The 21,953-nt window shown below is 28.6% G+C and overlaps 1 protein-coding gene across 3 annotated transcripts in view; it reads right to left on the reverse strand.

Annotated features, from left to right (window-relative positions):
- LOC142319063 (agrin-like) overlaps window positions 1-21,953 on the reverse strand; it is a 968,658-nt gene that overhangs the window by 64,830 nt on the left and 881,875 nt on the right. For all 3 annotated transcript variants that reach the window (XM_075355916.1, XM_075355919.1, XM_075355917.1), the window contains exons 6-8: window positions 17,507-17,722; window positions 9,372-9,587; window positions 5,681-5,893 (exon numbers count right to left, since the gene is read on the reverse strand). In XM_075355916.1, coding sequence (XP_075212031.1) covers window positions 5,681-5,893; window positions 9,372-9,587; window positions 17,507-17,722 — 645 coding nt within the window. The remainder of the gene's footprint in view (window positions 1-5,680; window positions 5,894-9,371; window positions 9,588-17,506; window positions 17,723-21,953) is intronic.

A 21,953-nucleotide genomic window follows, 5' to 3' on the forward strand; every position in this document is an offset into this window, starting at 1 on the left:
GTGGAAAATGAACAGTCTCTTTATTAATTTTAATAAATATTTACTTATTTTATAAATATAATTTAACCAAACTTAACTTACGCTCGCTAACCTTGACTAATTAACACCGTAATCTTTTGAGTATTTATTTAATAAATTCAGTATTTATTGCAATTATTTATTATTTAAATAATCAAAACACTCCTGTTAATTAGTCAAGGTTAGCGAGCGAAGCGAACGTAGGTTAAGTTTGGTTATATATTTATAAAATAAATAAATATAAATAACCATTTATTAAAATTAATAAAGAGATTGTTTTGAATCTATGTTAAACTCTATATCGGCCTATTTTCCACCGAAATCCGATTAACTATTTTGTTTTTAAATAAAGTAGTAGCTGCGGTGGCGTTAATACGTAAGTACCCAAAGTTTTACTAAAAGTGAGACGAACGCCTTAATAGTAGCGTACAGATACTTTTATAATGTATTTTCCTTTTTGAAGTCCACCGTGAGAAAGAGTAATTGAATAAAATATTATGAATTAGAAAAAATTATCGGCAAGTGCACTTATTTGATTTTTATTGTTTACCCGACACGGAAGTTCGTTGCTAAAGGAGTCAAAGATATGACGTAAAATAAAATTCGCTGTCATTTTAAATTTTACTGATCTTGATGTAACGCAGTAATTTGGGAAATTCTACAGCTAAAAGCATACACCGAATTTAAATAAAAACGTCGGTTACAGAGTCATACAAATTAGCTGAGTGATTCTTGTATTTTTACCAAACATTTTTCTATGTAGTCCTATACGAGGTCTGTTCAGAAAATAACCGAACTTTATCTTAATCTAATCTTTATTATTAATTTTACAGATTATTGGTTCTTGTCACCTTCAAAGTACTCCCCTCCCCTATTCACACATTTTTCTTAGCGGCGTTTCCACTTCACGAAGCAGTCCTGGATAGCTTCATTTGAAATGTTCTTTAAGGTCCGTGACGAATTTGCTTTACTGTTATCAATAGTTTCAAAACGGCGACCTTTCATCATTGATTTCAATTTCGGAAATAAGAAGAAATTGCAAGGAGTCAGGTTTGGAGTCAGGGAGGCTGAAGAAGGACAGTCATCTGATTTTTGGCACAAAACTAACGAATTGACAAAGCTGAGTGTGCGGGCGCATTGTCTTGGTAAAGGAACCATGAGTTGTTTTTTCTCCACAACTCTGGTCTCTTTTTGCGGATTTTTTCACGTAACCGTTGTAAAACGCCTTGATAATATGCACGGTTCACCCTTTCATCTAGGGGCGAGAATTAAAAATGCGCAGTTCCATTAAAATTGAAAAAAAAAGAACAGAGAGCATCACTTTGACATTGGATCGAGACTGACGTGCTTTCTTGGAGGGTGGAGATCCTTTGCTAATTCATTGTGACGATTGAAATTTTGTCTAGATGTCATAACCGTAAACCCAGCTTTAGTCTCACGTTATTATCCTTTGCATGAATGTTTCATGGTCATCGGCTTGTTCAAGAAGTTGCCGACAAACATCCACTCGATGTTCTTTCAGCTGTTCGGTCGTCAAACGAAGAATAAACTCTGCTGCTGCAACTCGATGCATGTTCAGTTTTTCAATCAAAATGTCAGAGCATAATCCGATTGAAATTTTAACCTCTTCTGCAAGTTCTCTGACAGTCAATCGGCGATTTGCACGCACCAGATTGTTGATTTTCTGAACCCGGGTGTCATTATTTGTAGACGAAGACCTTCCTGGTCGACGGTCATCTTCGATCGACTGACAACCACTTTTAAAGCGTGAAAACCATTCATAACATTGCGGATGAACCAGAGAATCATCATCTCAGTAAGCTTGTTTTAAAAGTTGAAACGTTTCTGTGAAAGTTGTCACCAGTTTCATGAAAAATTTTACGTTGCTCCCGAAATTTCCACATTACAAAAATCGCTACTAACACTAAACACGTTGACTCAAATAACAATAGGAAAACTAAACGAGATCAACATCCAAGAACATGTGGTCACGGAGAAAGTTATGCAGAACACTATGCTGCCAACCGCACGTCACTAAATGTCTCCGTTAGCGAATAATTAAGAATGTTCGGTTATTTTTTGAATAGACCTCGTACAACGTACATCCTAAAAATAAATTTTAGGTATTATTATACAATAGTCCCAATGAAGATTATTGTTGATTCACGAATTTAATATATGTGGACCAAGTTATAGTAATAAACTATTTATTACCTATAACTGTTATTTCGAAACAATAAATCTTGTTATTATAGTTTGTTTTTTATAAGAAGAATAAACACATAGTATCAAATTTTGGCATTTTTAGTATCCTAATTTTCATCAACAGAAATACGTTAATGTTAATAACATTGTACTGTTATATCTGGCTTGGAGTACCCTAGTCGAGAATTTTTAAGTCGAGGCATATTAGGCCGTTTTGAATTTCGGATTTATAATATGAAAATATTTTTATTTATAAATAATAACTTTAAATAACATAGTCTAGAATCTTTATTTTACGTGTTCGAACATTTATGTTGCTGTTAGGTACAGGATTATTTATTATACGACGATATTTATTAATTTTACATAAGTGGAATCACATATACCATATATTACACATACGCCCGCGCGCATGTGCATATCGTTCGAATTTCATATGGTTATGTGTTAAAAATAAATATCATTAGGTAAAGGAATTAAGAGATCAGGAATCACTTCTTTCAAAATCATGCCCAACTGATTAAAAATATACTGAAAATTTGTTCAGTTGCAACTGAAATTAATGTGCTTAAATAGAATGAAGTACAGCCAAACCACAATCAGAGATTGTGGTTTTAATAATTTTAAAGGGATAAACATTAATTAACCAATCACGACACTTCCATACTAGCATATCACAGATTCATGGTCCTGTCATTTAATTCAACCAAAGAACCCAATGCTGGTGTGTTCAGCCTAATACACCAATTTCCAGCCAGTCAAAATGTGGTATTTACTTAATAAATCACATCAATGTATAAATTTAGTCACTCAGAAAGCTTCATATTTACATTAATTTAAACTAATCACAATATGTAATTCTTGGACCAATCCTGTACTTGATTGTTGTTAACATTATACCCCAAACAATTACAGATCACTGTTTTTTTAAATCGAATTGCTTGAACACATATCATTCAGAAATCAACAAGTTTCAATCAATCACAATATGGTATTATCATGACCTTTACTAAATAAAGAATATTTCCAATTAGAATAAAAAAATTTCAACATTTTAGTATACTGATTTATCACTGCAAAACTATTTACAATTAAAATATGAACATACTTTTATTTAAAATATGAATGTATGTAATTAATTATGAAAGTATGTAATGTATAGGTGCTTTTTACATTACAAGTAAGATGAATATGCTATGCCGGATATACCGATGGACATGGAGTGGGAGGATATTGTGTGTGGTGCTCTACCGCTGATGCCAAGGGAGACATGGTGCAACAAGTAATGAGGGTTCATGGGAATACGTGGGGGATCGAGGACAGGTACAAGTCTATCTTGATGCGTTTAGGGGCCAGGGAGGCACCCTCTATGCTTAGGATGTTCGGACCTACTCATACGCAAGAGTGGGTGGGTTGGAGCTCCCCGATGATGGCATGGGTGACCCTCAAGGTGTCCATGGAGGGTAACTGTGAAGGGCACCCGAAATGTGTGTCTGGATCAGGTATAATAGGGATGGGAAGGGTAGCTCTCCTGTGGAGAAACATTCTGATCACCGGAAGAGGTGATTAGTATGTTTTCGAGGAGGCACGGGAGACCCCGATGGGATGTCCGAGTTCGGACGAGCTAGGTAGGGCAGACTGCCCTGCCATGAAACCTTGAGGTGACTATGTTAAGCTTTTTAGCGTGGGCTGGTCGTCTTGGTGGAGTTAAAAAAAAAAAAAATGTTACAAGTAAGATGATAATTTTGGAAGAGGTTCTAAATGTATGTATCAGTGATTTGATTGCAATTTATGATTTACTGACTGTACAGGATAAAGCAGTCTCTTTTAATTACGATGGCATTTTCATTGTCAGTCTCCTTGTTTGTCTACAGACTCCAAGAATACTTTTGCATGTCGTAAGACAACTTTAACTGACAAGTTGTCTTACAACCGATAGGATGGTTACAGAGAATACTGTAACCATTAAAAAACCACCATTAAAAAATTGTTTTTACAATTTTACATGTTTTTACAGAAATTGTTGTTTTCATAGAAACCTCCCTAAAGGTAAGAGATCAATTAAAGCCTTTTTGTAGGTTCTTTATTTCAATTCAAATTTAACAGTAGAGTGTGCTTATTAACTCTGGAGTGTGCTTAATAAATCAATTTATAAACTTTAATTGACAGGTTCTTTTACAATCAGGCAAACTACAAGAAGCTGTTACAAGACGGACAGTCAGTATGACTTATTCTACAGAAAAAGGGAATTGTAAAAAAATTAAAAGTTCAAAGTACTTAAAAAATGATTACTTATGATTTACAAAACAAATCATCTTCTATGATGTAATTTTTATATGGCCAACCCAAAACAGTAATGATGAAGATGAGAAAATCTTCATCTTCATCAAAAAGATTGCAAAGATTTGTAAAAGATTATATCTTTTGCAAAGATATAATCTTTGCAAAAACTGCAACTTTCATTCATTCTGTCCAGTATAGGGATTGGTTTTATAGGAGGACATTATTTCTTTCAGCGAAATCAACAATGATTGGTGACCTTGAAAATGTGCTACAGCCACAAGAAAGGATGGATTAAAATATTAAAAAATATATAATTTATATAATATATTAAAAATATATTTTAAAAGCATATAATTTAAAATATTAAAATATATAAGTGAAATTAACATATATTAATGTACGCGTTATGTTATGAAACAATCTGCTAACTACACTGATAAAAGTAAGATGGGTAGACGAAATACATAAAATGTAATATATTATTATGTAAAAATATTTTTTTCTATAAAACTTAAATTCTTTTTTATTGAATCACCTATAAGGTAATTCATGTTAGTAAGTAATTAAACTTCTACGAACTCCGTAACACTGGATGACTCATAATATATTTTCTAAATTCTAGGCAGGAATCAAACTCTGTTAGTGTTGCAAGGAGAAATATTACTATTACCTCTCCCCTGATAGATCAAATGAAATTCTACTTTGGTAAGATGAGAAAGTAACCAGTTTTATTTGTTCTATTACAAAAAGTATTTATGTATTCTTTAATTATAAAGTAATAGTTAAATTTAAGTATAGCGAATAAAGTTAACTAATGGTAAAAGAAGTTAAAGAGACAGATTCCAATTAAATTCAAGAGTGATTCAGATAACTTTGACTATGACCTTTCTATACGCAATGTAATGTTAGGAATGCAATCAAGGAAACAATGTTAATTATTTGTTTGTGAACAACATTTCACAAAGCATATATTTATCTTTTTCCTCTAAAATTTAGATTAATTTTGATAGTGATACTATATAGTATCGCGTACCTTTTACATATGTAAAAGTATTTCTATGTTTCTACTATGAATTATAATACTTAGTGGAATTGTAAATTTGTAACAACGAAGCACATTAATATATGAATATTTATCATACTTATTCATTTAAATGTAATTTTGAATACTTACTGCACAATCCATTATAAAGAACAGTGATGTCTCTCATGTGTTGGCATGCTTCTAATCTTAGTTTACATACATTTCCATAAGATATTCCATCAGATCCACATACAGGAGAAAATTCAGCAGAACATCGTGGACATTCACATACTGGAAGTCCAGTGCGTTCAACACAAATTGCTCCCTGATGACATTTATGAGTACTGCAAGGTCCACTAGCACCTGAAATTTGAAACCATTAATATATTTTAAAACTATCAGATATAGTAACCATTATTAATTATTAAATATTTTAAACATTTAAACTACTAACGAAATTTTAAAGGAAAAGAACTAACTTCTTATTAATACATAATATGTACATATTTCAGACTTTAATTGTATTTTTGAATAGTTTTAATCTATTTTTTCATTAAAACTTTTAATGGTTGTCTTTATTTAAAACTTTTAGTTTAAAGTAATACTGTTTCAAAATAAACTTCAGGATATGTTAATATAAAAATTAGTAAACTGGTAGGTTAGAAGATCGAATCTAATATAATTTAATAATCACGTCAAATGAAATTGGTTCACAACCAACAGAAATAGTACATTTTTTGAACAGTTATTTAATTTTGTTAATTTTCACTTATCTATTGTCTTGAATATAAATTTATTGTTTCTATTTTTAAAAAAAACTTGCAGTACTGGCAGTTAAATAAATATTTTTTTTTTTGGAACCATCACTCATTTGGTTTAGCGTTAATCTGCATTTCCTTCTGTTCTGTACTTGTCTTTTTACTTCATCATATTTACTACATTCTATATTCTTAATTATCATTGTTTTAATCATTTCAATATCTCCCTCTCCTTCTTTAAACTCATCCCATTAATAACAAATTAAATAAACCTGACTGTCTTTATTTAACCAGGATGTCTATCCACCTAGTTCATTTATTTAAAAGATTTTGCTTCATATATCACTTCCAACACTCATTTCCTGATATATTTCATCAAGCCACCTAATTATTAACATATTCTGTAGTCATATTATTCTAAAGCCTTTCTTTTTTCCTTTTATAAATATTTGACTATCAAAAATGCTGGATTTCACAAATGTATTTTCAAGAGTTTCTTTTTAATTCTTATAATATATCTATATTTGATACTATCAAGAAAGCTCTCCTCTTATGCCTGTCTGCTTTTGATGTCTAGCTCACCTTTTTCATTGAATTCTTTATAAATTAAAAAAAATCTTTAACTTTTGGTATAATGTCTAACCCTATTTGAATTTTTATTAACTTTCTTTATTTCAAGTGTCTACTTTTGTTTTATTCTTATTTATTTTCAAATTTTCCCTCACAGTAATAAATCCGTTACTCGTAATTTTTTTTTATCTTTGCTTTAAGCCCAAAGAATAATGTCTTCAATGAATTTTAATATCTTTATGTTTTCTCCTCATTTAACTAATTTACTTTCAAAATTCCCATTCAATTCCTGCACTGCTATTTTTAAATAAAAGTTAAAAGCAAAGGAGAGCGACAATATTCTCATCTCACTTCTTTATGAATCAGAGCTTGCCTTTCTTTATCTTCTGCTTTTATAACTGTACCCGATTCTTGTTCAGTTATAAATAACTCTTCTTTCTCTTTATTATAAGTTTAATTTTTCTTAACATTTAAAACATTTTATTTCATTTTCTGCTATCCCTTTGCCATATCTAACACTTCTCACTTTTTATATTAGACAATATTTGCCAGTAAACTACCCTAAGGAATATTATCATTGGAATGACACAGGGCAATTATTATTACATTTCATATGATTAGTTCTCACCTAAAATAAAATCTGATGTATTAAATAAAAAGACCTATTTATTTATTTATGGAACCATTGTAATAGAGATTCATATAATAAAGAATTATATACATGAATATTAAATTAATAACTTAAAATAATTCCTGATGATGGAGAAGTGACTCCAAAAGCAGTTTGATACTTACATTAAAAATTGTTGGTAACTGGAAATATTATTTTATATAAAATTTATTATAATATTTCTAAGTTTAGTTGGTCAAGAAATTATACATATAATAATCATATAATGACTGAATTAATTATGCTTTTATAAATTGTAAATAATTTTTTTTTTTGGTTTGTCTATTTTCTTAACAAATTATTTTCTTATTCACAGAATTCTAGTTCAGATTAAATTAAGAAGTTAATTTAGATTTCTCTACATTTACTTTCCTATCAGTTTTTAAACATTTACCCAGCAATTTGAACATTTAAAATAAATTTTTAAAATTTATCGGTAAAATAAAAAGAAAAGATTAATACAACAGGTATTTATAAATTCAGAATAGTTGACTAATCTATTATAGCAGGTATCTCTCATTACAACAGATGTGTTCATTTTGGTAATGCAGTTAATGACCTATTGTGTACGTTTAATGACCATGTACTTCTCTATCTCGCTCTTAGTTCAGTTTTGATTTCCGGATAACTATACTTGTACATTTAGATAGTACAGTATTAATCTTTGTTAAAATTGTATGATAATCCATTTAAATTCATTTTAATTGTACTAGCAGTAATAAATAAAATATTATTATAATTTATTTTACAATTCAATAATCCATCAGTGGCTCATTGCCAGAACATTTTAAATGTTTGGTTTCATTTTTACAATAAGTATGGAATTTATGATTGTCCAGTTTGTTATCATCTTAAAAAATTGAGCAGGAATTATTAATGTAATATTGGATTTAAAGAAGTAAAGGTTTTTTCAATATTATTTTAAATTTTAAAGGTACATTAATAAATTAATTAAATTTATATAATATTGTGTTTATAAAATTTAACTGGTTTGAGATACCCTCTCCAATGTTTTTAATTGCTATAATGGTTTTAAAAATTTTCAATAGAAATTAAAAGGGGATGGCTGTTAAATGTTGATGAGAGAGTGATAATTTTATTTGGGTGAATGTGTAACACAAAATAGTATTATTAAGTGAGAATGAGACTGCTTTTGGCAAGATTTTTATAACAACAATAATTATGATTCTTATTATTGGATAAAAAACAAGCATATTATTAATATATAACATTTCAAAGGGTAAACCATCTATGATTGTAAATGAATACCTATTTATTCTACTGATAGCTATGAAAAATAAAATGTAACTAGTGTCCACGTGTAAAATAACACCAAGTTTAGGTAATGAGAAGAAAAAATATTTTAATTTTAACTTAAGATAAATTGTTTTTGATAATATTCTCAGAAAGAATGAATTTATAAGATTTAATTTTCTGGTATAAATTTTTAAAGCAAACATATTAGGTTCTAGTTATCAGAAAGTTGCTTTAGGTTGGTTTGTGTAGACTTCTATATATCAGTGTTAGGTTTATTCTATAGTGAATAGTTAGAAATAAATTTTATATCTTTGAGACCAGTTTTCACTGAGGTTATAGGTATTACTTTTAGTAGGATACTGTTATTAAAATTAGAATTATCTGACAAAATTATAGCCAGTGATTCAGAATTAGTAGAAAATAGAGTAAAAAAATTATTTCACTGCTGATTTCAATTTTAGTCTGATGGATGAAAGATTCCAATCGAATGGCTGAAACCTAACACTTACATTTCATAACTTAATTAGAAAGAATTACAATTATTTTTTTTATTTAAAATATATCTTTCTCTATTATATGTACGTACCACAAGCTCCAGTGTAGGCAACTTTAATTGTTGTTTTTTCAAGGCACGCTGCTCTATGAATATGACATTCACTATCATAAGTCTTTCCATCACTACCGCAAATAGGTCGTACAATCAATTCACATTCAGGCGGACATTCGCATTGAGCTATACCATATTTGGTTATTACACATTGTTGTCCATGGGTACACTCAACACTGCTACATGGATTTACTCCTGTAATAATTTTTAAGAAAAATACCCAACAATAAACTTACATGCAAAGAGAACAACATGCTAGTATGAACAATTATTTTACTTTATTTACATTTTATAAATCAAAAACGATTGTTGTAATAGTATCAAGACAATCACATAAAAAATAACTGTTTCTCATAAACAGTAATAATGTTTGCTTTTGAATTGTTTTATCTTAAGTTTAAAGAACTAAACCTTAATTATAATAACAAACATGATGCATGTTGTATAAAGCAAAGTTAAAATTAAAATAAAACAAAAGGTAAAATTAAATGATTGTGTAAGTAAGTATACAATATCATCTACACAAGCTCATTAAAAATGAATACTTATTAAACATGATGGATATAATTCAACTATTAGGCATGTTATTTAATAAAAGTCTGTTTACACACTTCTCAGTAAAATAAAAGTAGCTTTCAAATGTAGAATTGTACTATGTATATATGAGGAATAACCAAAGACAAAAAAATTCAAATCTGTATATTTAAAATTGATTATCTTACTTATGATCATGATCAGTCTTGCTGATCAATTTAAAAATGTATTTGTTTACATTAAATGTGTTATTAAGGTCTTTATTTAAAAAAAAAATATATATATATATGTATATACGAATATATATATATAGTTTATTAAAAAATATATATCCTACCCTACTAAAGGGCATTTGTATGTGTGTCTGTGTGTTTTGTGTGTGTCCGTCTCCATTAGTCTAGCACCGGAATATACCGATCACTAGCGGAAAATCCCGATTCGTTAGTACATATCTCGTGGTAGTTAGGTGTGTACTTGTTACCAGCCTCCGTGGTAGTATCTCGGTCTTTCATCCGGAGGTCCCGGGTTCGAATCCCGGTCAGATATGGCATTTTTCACACACGCTACAAATCATTCATTTCATCCTCTGAAGCAATAACTAATGGTGATCCCGGAGGTTAAACGAAAAAAAGGTGTATGCTTGTTATATTAATATATATCGATATATATGCGAAATATATATTACTATTATATTGTTTTATTTATGTTATTTTTTTTCTTTATAAAATAATGAACTATAACCAAAAAGTAGGCACCGAAATGTACCGGTCATCAGCGGAAAATTCCGTATCGATAGTATCAATTTTTAGCGTTAAATTTCTAATTTAACTTTCGTTATATTAGTTTTCATCATTCAAAAAAAATATTTTTACACAAGAGGTAATCAATTTTGGACACCTAATAATTCCATAACGAGACGTCGCCCGCCAGAGTAACTGGAGGGCCTAGCTGCAGAGGCGTACCGCAGGCACGCCCTCCGCAGCTAGTTTATATATTTCAATTTTTTTCTACAAAGGATCCAAATTTATTGCACTCTGTAAAATTACAGTAAATACCATTCAGTCTCTGTACCAGAGTGAAAGTATTTCTGTAAGGCTGTTAGATTTGAATTCCAACCAGGCTTGATATTTTTCACATGTTACAAAAATTCTCTGAAACAACTCGCGTCGTTCAGGTAATTTTAATGAGTAATACTTATTTTTTAGATGAATAAATAGAATATAACAAATAATATGCTCATAATGAGTTAGTTACATTAAGAGATAAAAAAAATTCAGTGTTTGTACTTTCATGTAATAAAAACATACTAAATGTAAGCCAAAATAATTTGCATACTAAATGGATATTATGTCAGTAATTATATACCAAATGTAATAAAGTAAATTTAACTTAAAACTGTGGAGTTTTTTTTTCGGACACCTAGTATAGTTGATTAAATTAAAAATATGTACGCTTTTTCACATTAGTAGAAGTTGTGTACACTACACCTTTTTTTTTCACAAAGAAAAAGTTACATTATTTGTTGGTTTATTTTATTTGTTTCATTCTGTTTTTTGCCGGTGAATGCCTGTAAATAACATATGATATAATTGGCACATATTAATTGCTTTCTCTGAGTGCAGTGATGTTTACTAAAAAGCTAGTTTTTGTGATAAATTAAAATTATTACTGGTATAAAGCATCATACGAAGTTTTATGGGGTTGCATAGCTAATGCGCAATAATAATTACAGATCAGTGACGGATACTATTCAAATTTATCTTTTTTCTCTATTGTAAGCCTGTTATGGAATTCTTGTTGTGCTTTAGAATACCAGCACTATTATTTTATAAATTATTTCTCATGTCAAATTACCTTTAACCTGTAACCTGTAACCAAATTACCTTTAACTTGTAATCTGTAACCAAATTACCTTTAACCTGTAACCTGTAACCAAATTACCTTTTATCTGTAGCCTTTTGGTTGTAATGACTAGTAGATATTACATACAGTACGAACAAGTACTAAATAATAGTTTTTTAGATTATTTGTTAAAGGGTTTTCTCTTTTCACATTATTCTTTTCTTTTTTTTTTCTGAATTAATTTTTTTAATTTATTAAAAAAAAGGGTTTTAAATTAAAGAAGAATTGTTATTGTAAATCATAGTATAAAAATTACAAAGTTATTAATTTCATAATACATACGGTGCAGAAAGGTAAATAATTTCTTGCAATGAAATATAAATATGGACTTTTAATATTTGTGACGATTAGGTAAAATGAAATTTGTATAGTAATAAAAAAACTTCATAAAAATAAGCTTGTATATGTAAATTAAACTTACTGCTATCAACATCATCATTATTATTAATAAACGTACATATGGTGAAGAAAACCTGGTAAAGTTTTGAAAGTAGGTAACGATATAAGGGGGAAAAGCTTATTGTAAGAAATATTACTGCAAACTAATGGAGCTGATGCAAAAGAACATGCGAAGTAAAGCAAACAGTTGAGGTTTCAGAAAGGGCTAGCATATGCAACCAACTTTCCTTTTTCAGAGAAAACTAATTTAAAATAACTTTTAATGGTTCACAGAAGTCTAAGACAAAACCACACCCAAATAATCTCTAAATTTTCCTTATCCAGTACATAAAGTTCTTCTCTTATTAAAGTTGCTGAATTTTTGCCTCGCAGTCTTTTTAACGAAAAATTATTACACGCATTCAGCATTCACCATTCCACTAAGAGATTATTCCATCTCTTTTTTTTTTTGTAAAAGAAAAGAACATATTTCGTTTACTTTTTTTATTTTATTTTTAAGTGTTTTTCTTTTAAAGAAAGACTGAATTCCGACTAAATTTTCCTTAATTTAATTGAAATATTGAGCTTTCAGAGACATATGCTTTTTAATTATTATTACGACTGCAGAACGGCTTTTCCAACAGAATAAAAATTATAAACGTTATTAGCTTAGAGCTAATTTTTAACTGAAATTACTAACAAATGAGACCGTAGTTTAAATAAAAGGAAATATTATCTTTTTATTAAAAGTATTTTTAATTATGAAGTGTATTTATGATATTTAATTACTGGTAAAACCATTTTAATTATTTTATTTACCAGAGATAATTAAGAATAATTATTATATATACATTGGAAATGCACTTTGAAATGAATAACAGATTATATGAGTATATGCTACATTAGTACACTATAAATAAACCACAGTATAAACGAAACAGAATGGATTGTACAATAAATTTGATTGTATTTCAAGAAAGAAGAAATATTTAGTAATTTATTACAGAATTAAAATTGATCGTAAATTTAACAGTGTAATAATAAACTCAATTACTGTTTTAATTTGAAAATATAACTACATATTTTTTTTTATTATTACTTTTGATACAATATGTAAAAATCTGCAATAATAATTTTAATTAAACTTACACTCATGAATACCTATTTCTGGAGTTTCAAAGGTAGAGATCGAAAAACATAATTTTCTTTTTTACTTAGATATAATAAATCTTATTCTTTGATCGATTTTGTAACTGCCTAAATATGGTAGTTGCAATTATTTTTGATACATAGTAATAAATGAAAAGAATATTTACTAGTTGTATAATTTACGTATATTCAGCTTTTCCATAATTTTTATCATTTATTGAACCAATGTGGTATTTTATCTGCTGGCTAAAATTTTAAAAGGAAAAAAACCGCTAATTACCACTGGAGTTAAAGGATTTAGAAGTTAAAAAAAGGGTTAAATGTATTTTTAGATGCACAGTTTTTCATAAAAATAAGTACAACAGTGAGAAATAAAATCTCATTTTTAGTTTTCCAAACAGGACGATAAATAGGGGGCATCCAAAAAGCTTATTTGTGAAATCAAAGTAAACTAATATTAAAGAATGGTGAACTATTAGGTTGAATGTAAGAAATTATTTGAAAAAGGAAAATGGAGTTAGTTAAAAAGAAATAATATAATAATATAAAAGAATATAATGTTAAATATGTATAATATAATGTTAAAAGAAAAATATAATAGTTGTTATTTAACATTAAGCCTATTTTTGTGTCCATAACTGAAAAAAATTGAAATCAGGCTAATGTTAGATTAGGAATTATTATATGTAGAAGAAAAAAAAGTGAAAACTCAGAAAAAGATGACAGATTATCAAATTTTGTAAAAATAAAATTTTACTTTATTTTAAACGGGTATAGTCATAATGAAATGAAAATATTTTTAACCGACTTTAAAACTATATGGGTGTATTTTTATGTTTTTTCGCGCATAACGTTTTTCTTATTAATCCGATTCAAATAAATCTTATTGCAATCGACGCAGCTGCTTTTCGCGGTAGTATGAAGATGTTGAACAAATTTTTTAGACACAAAAAATTGGTATGAAAATTGACAAAAAATATTTTTTCGCCGTCCGGCTAGTGGGTAGAAACAATGGGAATGCTGATATTCTATTTGTATGCGCCACGTTAGATGATGTTATTTGATCTGTAGGGCAGGTAATGTGAGTTTCTGCACAAGATATGTAGCACGATTAATAAAATCATCAAAAAACGAGATATCTCTTCTTTAACCTTTCACACCAATATACATTATACATTATACATTATGTACATATATAGAATATACATTATGTATAATATATAGAATTAGTAGTGACAGTGGATATCTTATAGTTCTACATACGTGCATCACATTACATAGTCTTTTGCGGTCTCTCGCGAGATCGGACAAGAATTTTCTTCATAATATTCGTAATACTATTGATATGTCATTAGTAATCATCTTATCGACGCCTTAAGTGAAAATGCAGTCCCTTATTCAATCCTGCGTAAGGTTTCTCAATCTTTCCGTCTCAGCAAGTGTTTTTTAGTGTGGGGTATTCAGCACTTTATATGGATCTAAATCACTCAAAGCTAAACCGTCAAGCTTGTGACTCGACTTAGAGCAAAATAAACTTGTCCTTTTACAAAACTCTTTTCCCCAAATTTAGTGGTGTAATAAGTACACCACTATCTATCCTTCATTTTTGTAACTATTGTTTCGTCATCGTGTTTTATTTACACAAATTTTAGTAACTCACCTCTAACCAGCTGATCCGTAGGGCGGACCATTTGAATTTCTTTACAATTCCCATAGCGCCGATAATTAAACCATCAGAAATTGATATATTACGCCTTAACATTACTCTTTAACCCTCTGCTAATTGTACTTTATGCAACAGACCAACACAATTATTGACGTCTACAGGAATAACATTCCTGGGTTCTTCCATACACAAATTTCACAATATACTTAATAATAGAGAGAGGAAATTACAGCACCATATATCGCACAGGTCACAGGAAATAAAAAATAATTTTTCGTTAGGAACATTAGTATTTATTTAATTTCAGCAATACTTATTAAGTTTTGCAGAAGATTGATAGAAAAGTAAAAATTGTATAAAAAGATTTCCAAAAGCAACATAATTAATTTTGAGATGTTGGTCAAATATCGATACGGAGAATTTAAAGAACTAAGTTATTTGAAAAACTGTAGACCATAATTCAAGGTCATATGCAGATATATTGTTTTAAAAAATCTTCTATTCACATATCATGAAGAAATAATTTCTTAAAGAATCATTAGCAAAATATAGTAGCTAGGTAAGAGTAACTAGTCAACTGTGAGTATTTTATCTCACTGTAAGTTGAATAAATCTATAAAATATTGTTTCAAATAAAATTTTACGTTAAATTCTATTATACTAAAAGATAAAAATTATTGATCTGTAAAACAATTAATAAAGTTTATTAATAGAAAATGAAAGGTTTTGCCCGGTAAAATGTTACCTTGCTTACATATTTATAAGTATTCTAACGATTTTGATAAAAAGAATATAAAAGTCAAAATTATTTATATTCCCAGTCATTTTTAGGTCCTCTACAAATAAATAATAAAAAATGAATCAGAATTTGCTAAAAAAATTAAAATTTTTTATTAGAACTTTCTATAAATTTTTGGTCAGAAATTAATTATATATTCGGAAAATTTTTCTGATTACCAATCTAAAACTCGGACTAAATGTAACGAAAAAGTATAGAAAATGGTCACTTAATAACCCTTAGATTAAGAAGTGAAGTTTAGAGACCATAAAACTATTAATAAACAACCAGATTTTACAAAAAGAAATTATTTTATTGCAGTTTGTTCCAAAAAAATATTTAGATCATAAACAAAAAAAACTTGCCAAATAAGGAATGGAGAAATCTACATTATTGTCTTTCCCCTTCGTATCATGTATAATCAGAAACTGTCATTTTGATAAATATTGGAAATTTGTAGGAATATTGTATCATTAGAAAAAAATAAATACTAACAATTTTATTTTTTAATATTAAACGTGTTAATATTAAACGATTTAAGCAAAGACTGTAAGATCTTGCCACATTTTACGGACCACAGAGTGCAGTCGCGTTTTGAAAAACAAACTGTTGTGTGCTAAAGAACATCGAACGACGAAAGCATCCTAGCGTTTTTTAATTACATGAAATTCTTAGTCCCGTTTCACATTGATCACATTGGTACTTACTACGACTGCGATGCAAAAGTTGGAACGGATTGGATCTAAATTTTCAAATTTATCTGGTAAAACACCATATACTGTAATACTCAGTACTATAATAAAACAAAAGATGGAAAACCCATCCACTAGTTGGTAAGATTTGATTCGACTGCCTAATGAAGCTAGGACAGGCATGGCCAAGATACGGCCCGCGAAAAAGTTTTCAATATTAGTTTTTTTATAAGAAATTGAATAAAGGAAAATACACGGACATTTATAAAACTTAACACGTCACATTATTTTTTTTTTGTTAATTTGTTGTACTAAATTACTTACATTTATTCATAAACATCATTTTTTTTTATTTAACATTTTTTAATTTTAACATTTCGTTCGGCCCGTGAAAAAAGTTTTCTTTCAAATTCGGCCCGGAGGGAAAAACTGTTGGCCACGCCTGAGCTGGGAGATCACCATGGGTTTGAGATAGTGTTACCATAAACGTTAACTTTAAAAATTCATAACCACAAAATTATACGCGGTATAAACATTTCATTCTTTCTTTTATGTAACCTATATGTTTTATTTATTAATGTGATTGTATTATAATTTCAAAACGGTTAACGCAGTATAGGCTGTATAAGATAATGGTCAATTTGAAACTTCCATTTTCTCTGCCACCACTACTCACATATCCAGAACAGCCAACCACGATTTACAAGTTGCAGCTGACTTGTGTATTTTATTTACTGTAAGCCGTATCCTGGAATGTGTTTACTTTCATAAAAAAAAAAATGGATGATCTTGACGCGGAAGGTTTTTTAATTAAGTTAAAAAAAAGGAAGACGATTTGGGATTCCTTTTCTGATGAAAACAAAAACTGATTGTTGAAAAGAAATCATTATGTAGAATTATATTCTGTAAATTACCTATAAACCGGATCACAATTTCCGTACGTGAAATGTAAAAAAATATTTACAAATAATATATAGATAAACCATTTAGCTGTAATAAAATGAAATCAAATTACCTGAACTGCATTTACCACGATAAATAATACGTAATTTCTTTCTCGTTCGACATGCTTCTTGGTGCAAGTTACATTCATTGGAATAAGTTTTACCATCGGAACCACAAACTGGAGTGAATTCTAAAGGACACGTATCTCCACATCGGCATACTGGTTTACGTTCTTCATCGAGTTGACATACCTCAGGTTCCACACAATCCATATTTTCACAAGGATCTACATAAATTAATAAAAAAAAAAAAACTAATAAAATGCATAATTTAAGTTTAATTGAAATAATAATAATAATAATAATAATAATAACAACAACAACAACCCCTCCGTTTCCTTCTGAGACGGAGGGATTTATATGGTGCATACAGGATCTTGTAGTAGCAAGAAGAAATTTTAAGAGAGTTATTCTTAAAGAAAATATCAACAACAAATGTAGGCTATGTATGCAACACAATGAAATAATAGACCATATACACTGGCTGTCCGATTCTAGCTCCGACGGAGTACACCAGCAGGCACAACAACGTGGCAAAAATTGTACACATAGAACTCTGCAATAATTGGAATTATAGGTACGCCTATAATTATAGGTACGCCTATAATTATAGGTACGCCATGCCTCAGCATGGTAGGTACGCCTATTTCATGTACAAATGAGGTAAAACACCGACATCCCTTTGCGAGTGTGGTGAAAATCAAACTGTGAAACCATCACAGAAGTTTGTCCTAGGACAGCTTATGAAGGGACTCCTGAAGATTTCCTGATGGCGACTCCAGAATCAATAGCTTATATTAATTTGTTTATTTGTAATTTTTGACTGTAATTTGTGTTGTGTCTTGGTGCCATACGCTAAATAAATAAATAAGCAAGCCTAATCTCGTTGGTATAAATTACTCCAAGTTTAGAGAATGTCACCGGCAAAATGCTGTGAAAATGTGGGATAATAATAATAACAAAAATACGGTTTAAAATATACAAATATATTAAAAATAGCAATGAAAATGCATTTAAATAACATCAGGATAAACAATCAAATTATTACCTGAATGGGATAATACATTATCTCATAAATAATTTGACGAGCGTAAAGAAGGAAATAGATTTGTTGATAATAAAATTTGTTAATACATTAATTGGAAATTACAGTAATGAATACGATTCACAACAACCAGTGATTTATGTAAATATCTGACACAGCAAAACACAATTTATATTACTTCTGCAATCAGTACTACGTGATAAAGTTACCACAATAATTTTATTTACGTAAATTACTACTAACGGGATATATTATTTAAATTGCTCAATAAAACAGGTTAATTTCCTTCTTGGATTAAGCAGGTTAATTATCATAATTCTCATTTAAATAAATTACAAGTTTGCTGCAAAATAATTTAGAGTAATAGTATTACAGTAATAAAATATTTGTTAATAAACGGAAAGTGCTCAGTGTTTTTAATTTAAAATATTTTTATAGCAGTTCTATAAACTTCAAACTAATTTGATATAAGTTTAACAGATTGAGCTCTATAATGGAATTAAATAAGTGCAGTAAAGATTAAAGTAAAAAAAAAGTGGCAAAATATTTCATGATTTGACCGGCTAGCCGGTCATCATACAATACCTTGCACAGCTTTTATAATATTATATTGTTATATGTTATAATTATAAATATATTATATTATAATAATATAAAATACTAACCTAATTATAAAAAAAATTATTCATGTATAGGTTAAGCTTAACAAGTTTGAATAAAATAAAGTTTTCTCTAAATCTAACACCCCCTTCAATATAGTTTAAAATAAGAAAAGGAAATTTTCAGAAAACTTTTCTATATTTTAAGTCCGCGGTCTACAGTATAAAAAAAATTGTAGATATCACTTGATAGCTCTATATATGAAGGAAAAAAATTAAAACCATTTCAGAAAAATATTTAAATCAAAGTAAGATAGAAAAAAAGAATAAAAAAACATATAATTTAATTTTAAGAGGGAGTGTTGATTTTTTAACACTCTTTTTTGGATTATTTATATATGTATTGTAAGTAACAAATTTGTTTAATTAAACTTTTCTCTAAAATATTTCTGAAGAAAATCGAAATTTGGTTTCTCACGATCTTCCTACCCCGTTAATGAATTTTGAAAGAAAAATTTAATATGACCAATAATTCATATATAGAAATAATTGAAGTAAATTTGCTAAAAAACGGTTTGGTCAATCCTGAAATGTAAGATTAAAAGCAATTCGATACACATACGTACATACATATATATATTTTTTGTTTATTCTAGATGAATTAACTAGACCTTAAAAAGTAAAGTTTTGCAAGAAATCAGATACTCTATATTTGATATGATCACCCTACTTTCCCTTTTAATATAGCTAACTATTCTAATTATATTCACCAGGAAATTAAAGTGGAATTAATTGTTACTCGTAATTAATTATGGAAGGTCTGGACCAGTGGCGGCTCGTAGCTAAATTTAGTGGGGGTGCTGCTCCAGAAAAGAATTTTCTGAACCTTTTCAAGGCTATAGTTAAAGTTTTTTGTAAAATAAATGAACCGAAAAAAATGAATCAAATAGAATTGCTGGAAGCAGGATAATAATCTAATTCTACACTTTATCACATTGAAGAATATGGTTTACGGTTTTTAAGAATATGTGCTTAAAAACCGTATTTGGTTTAGCCGAACACGGTTAATTAATTAACTATTAATGTTAAAAATGTAAGAGTATTATAAAAAAAAAATAATATTTTTTTTTTTTTTTTTTAGATATTAAAGACCAAAAACCAAGGATAAATTTTATAAAAGGGCGATTGTAATCGCCTCAAAATTTTTTCAACTTCGTCTATTTAGTCTTCATCAATACTACTAATATTGTAATTTATGTCACAGCTCTAGGATAATAAAATTGTCTAAGCACTATGTGTCAATTACGTAAAAAATAATTTATTTTTTCCCTGGAAATATATTTTTTACGATCTAGTATAGGATTGATAATGATCTAGATTTTTTTTAAACGGGATGTTAATTTCATATCTGTAGGAAGTAGACGTTTACATTTCTTGTGTATGTAATGATCCTTTGTGGTAAACCAAAGGCTCTCTACACTCTAGATATTGTTCTTTTTATTTCCTTACAACTCTCCAAAATAGAATCATGTGTCATCTATGAAAAATGTAGATGATAAATTGAAAGATTCTATTTTTATTATCAAAACTGCTTATAATATTTTATACCAATACTTTTTTTTGTTGTCTCTGTTTTCTTAATTAATGAATATCATATATATATGATTCAATTTCTTTTAGTCTAACAATCTTAGTAGTTAAAATAAGTCATAATATCAATAACTTTGTTGCTTAGCACTGAAAATCATTAGCGATACTTCCAATGCATTTTATGCACATAAAATTTAACCACGTTGTCCTAGCCTTAGTTTAAATCGATGAAATTAGGTAACTCTTTCTGTAAATGTTTTAAACAAATTAAAAAATTTATGAGTGAATTAACTCACGAATGAAGTAATGTACGAGTAATAAACGTATAGTTCGGACTGTAAAAAGATAAAGTAACACAATAGAAACAACAAATACATTCTAGTCGCGTACCAAAATAATAATTTACATTGGACTTGACCCTATATCGCGCAAATCTACTTTTATAAGTTACTTATAAAATGTATTACTAGTTCAAAAGTGCAAGCTATTAATAAAACTCTGAAATGGTTTATTAAACAAATATTTTATAGTTTCCTAATAAGTAATATATATTTTTTTTCACGAACTATCTTTCATCGAAGATAGACTATTATCTTGGGAATAACAGCTCTAAATAATTAATTAATAATTCTGTAGTAAATAATAATTGTTAAATTTAAAAATCAGTACAAACATGCTATTACGTTCAAGCATATCAACAAACTTTCCAGGGAACTACTCTCTGATTTACCGTCATTTCATGGTCAAAGGTTCAATTCTCATAATGTTTGACTTTACTAAACCTGGTAATTTATTAGGTCTAATGACTTGTTATAAGTAATTTGCTATGGGAAATATCAAAATTAATTTAAGTAAATAAGAATAAAAAAACAGATCGGAGGGTAATTACTATGGAAAATGACACTTGTAGGTACATGATAAAATCAAAAAATCTTCTGCTTTTAAATAAATTGAAATATTTATTTCAACTAAGTAAATATCAATTATTTATTTTTGAATCCGAAGAAAGATGCCTTCGAAAGATGAAAATCGGAATTATGTGGCACTTAGTAAGCGCAGAGATATTCCAACAAACATATAATATAACAATAACAACGACAGTAATTATATAGGTTAGGGTTAAGAAGATTAAAATGTTTATTTGTAAGTTATTTTATTTTTTCCTCAAACAAGTACAAAGTTTAACAAGCTTTTCTTTAATTTTTTCAAGCTCGAACCCTAAAA

This window comes from Lycorma delicatula, chromosome 2 (genome assembly GCF_047948215.1).
Source record: "Lycorma delicatula isolate Av1 chromosome 2, ASM4794821v1, whole genome shotgun sequence".
NCBI classification, from domain to species: Eukaryota; Metazoa; Arthropoda; class Insecta; order Hemiptera; family Fulgoridae; genus Lycorma; species Lycorma delicatula.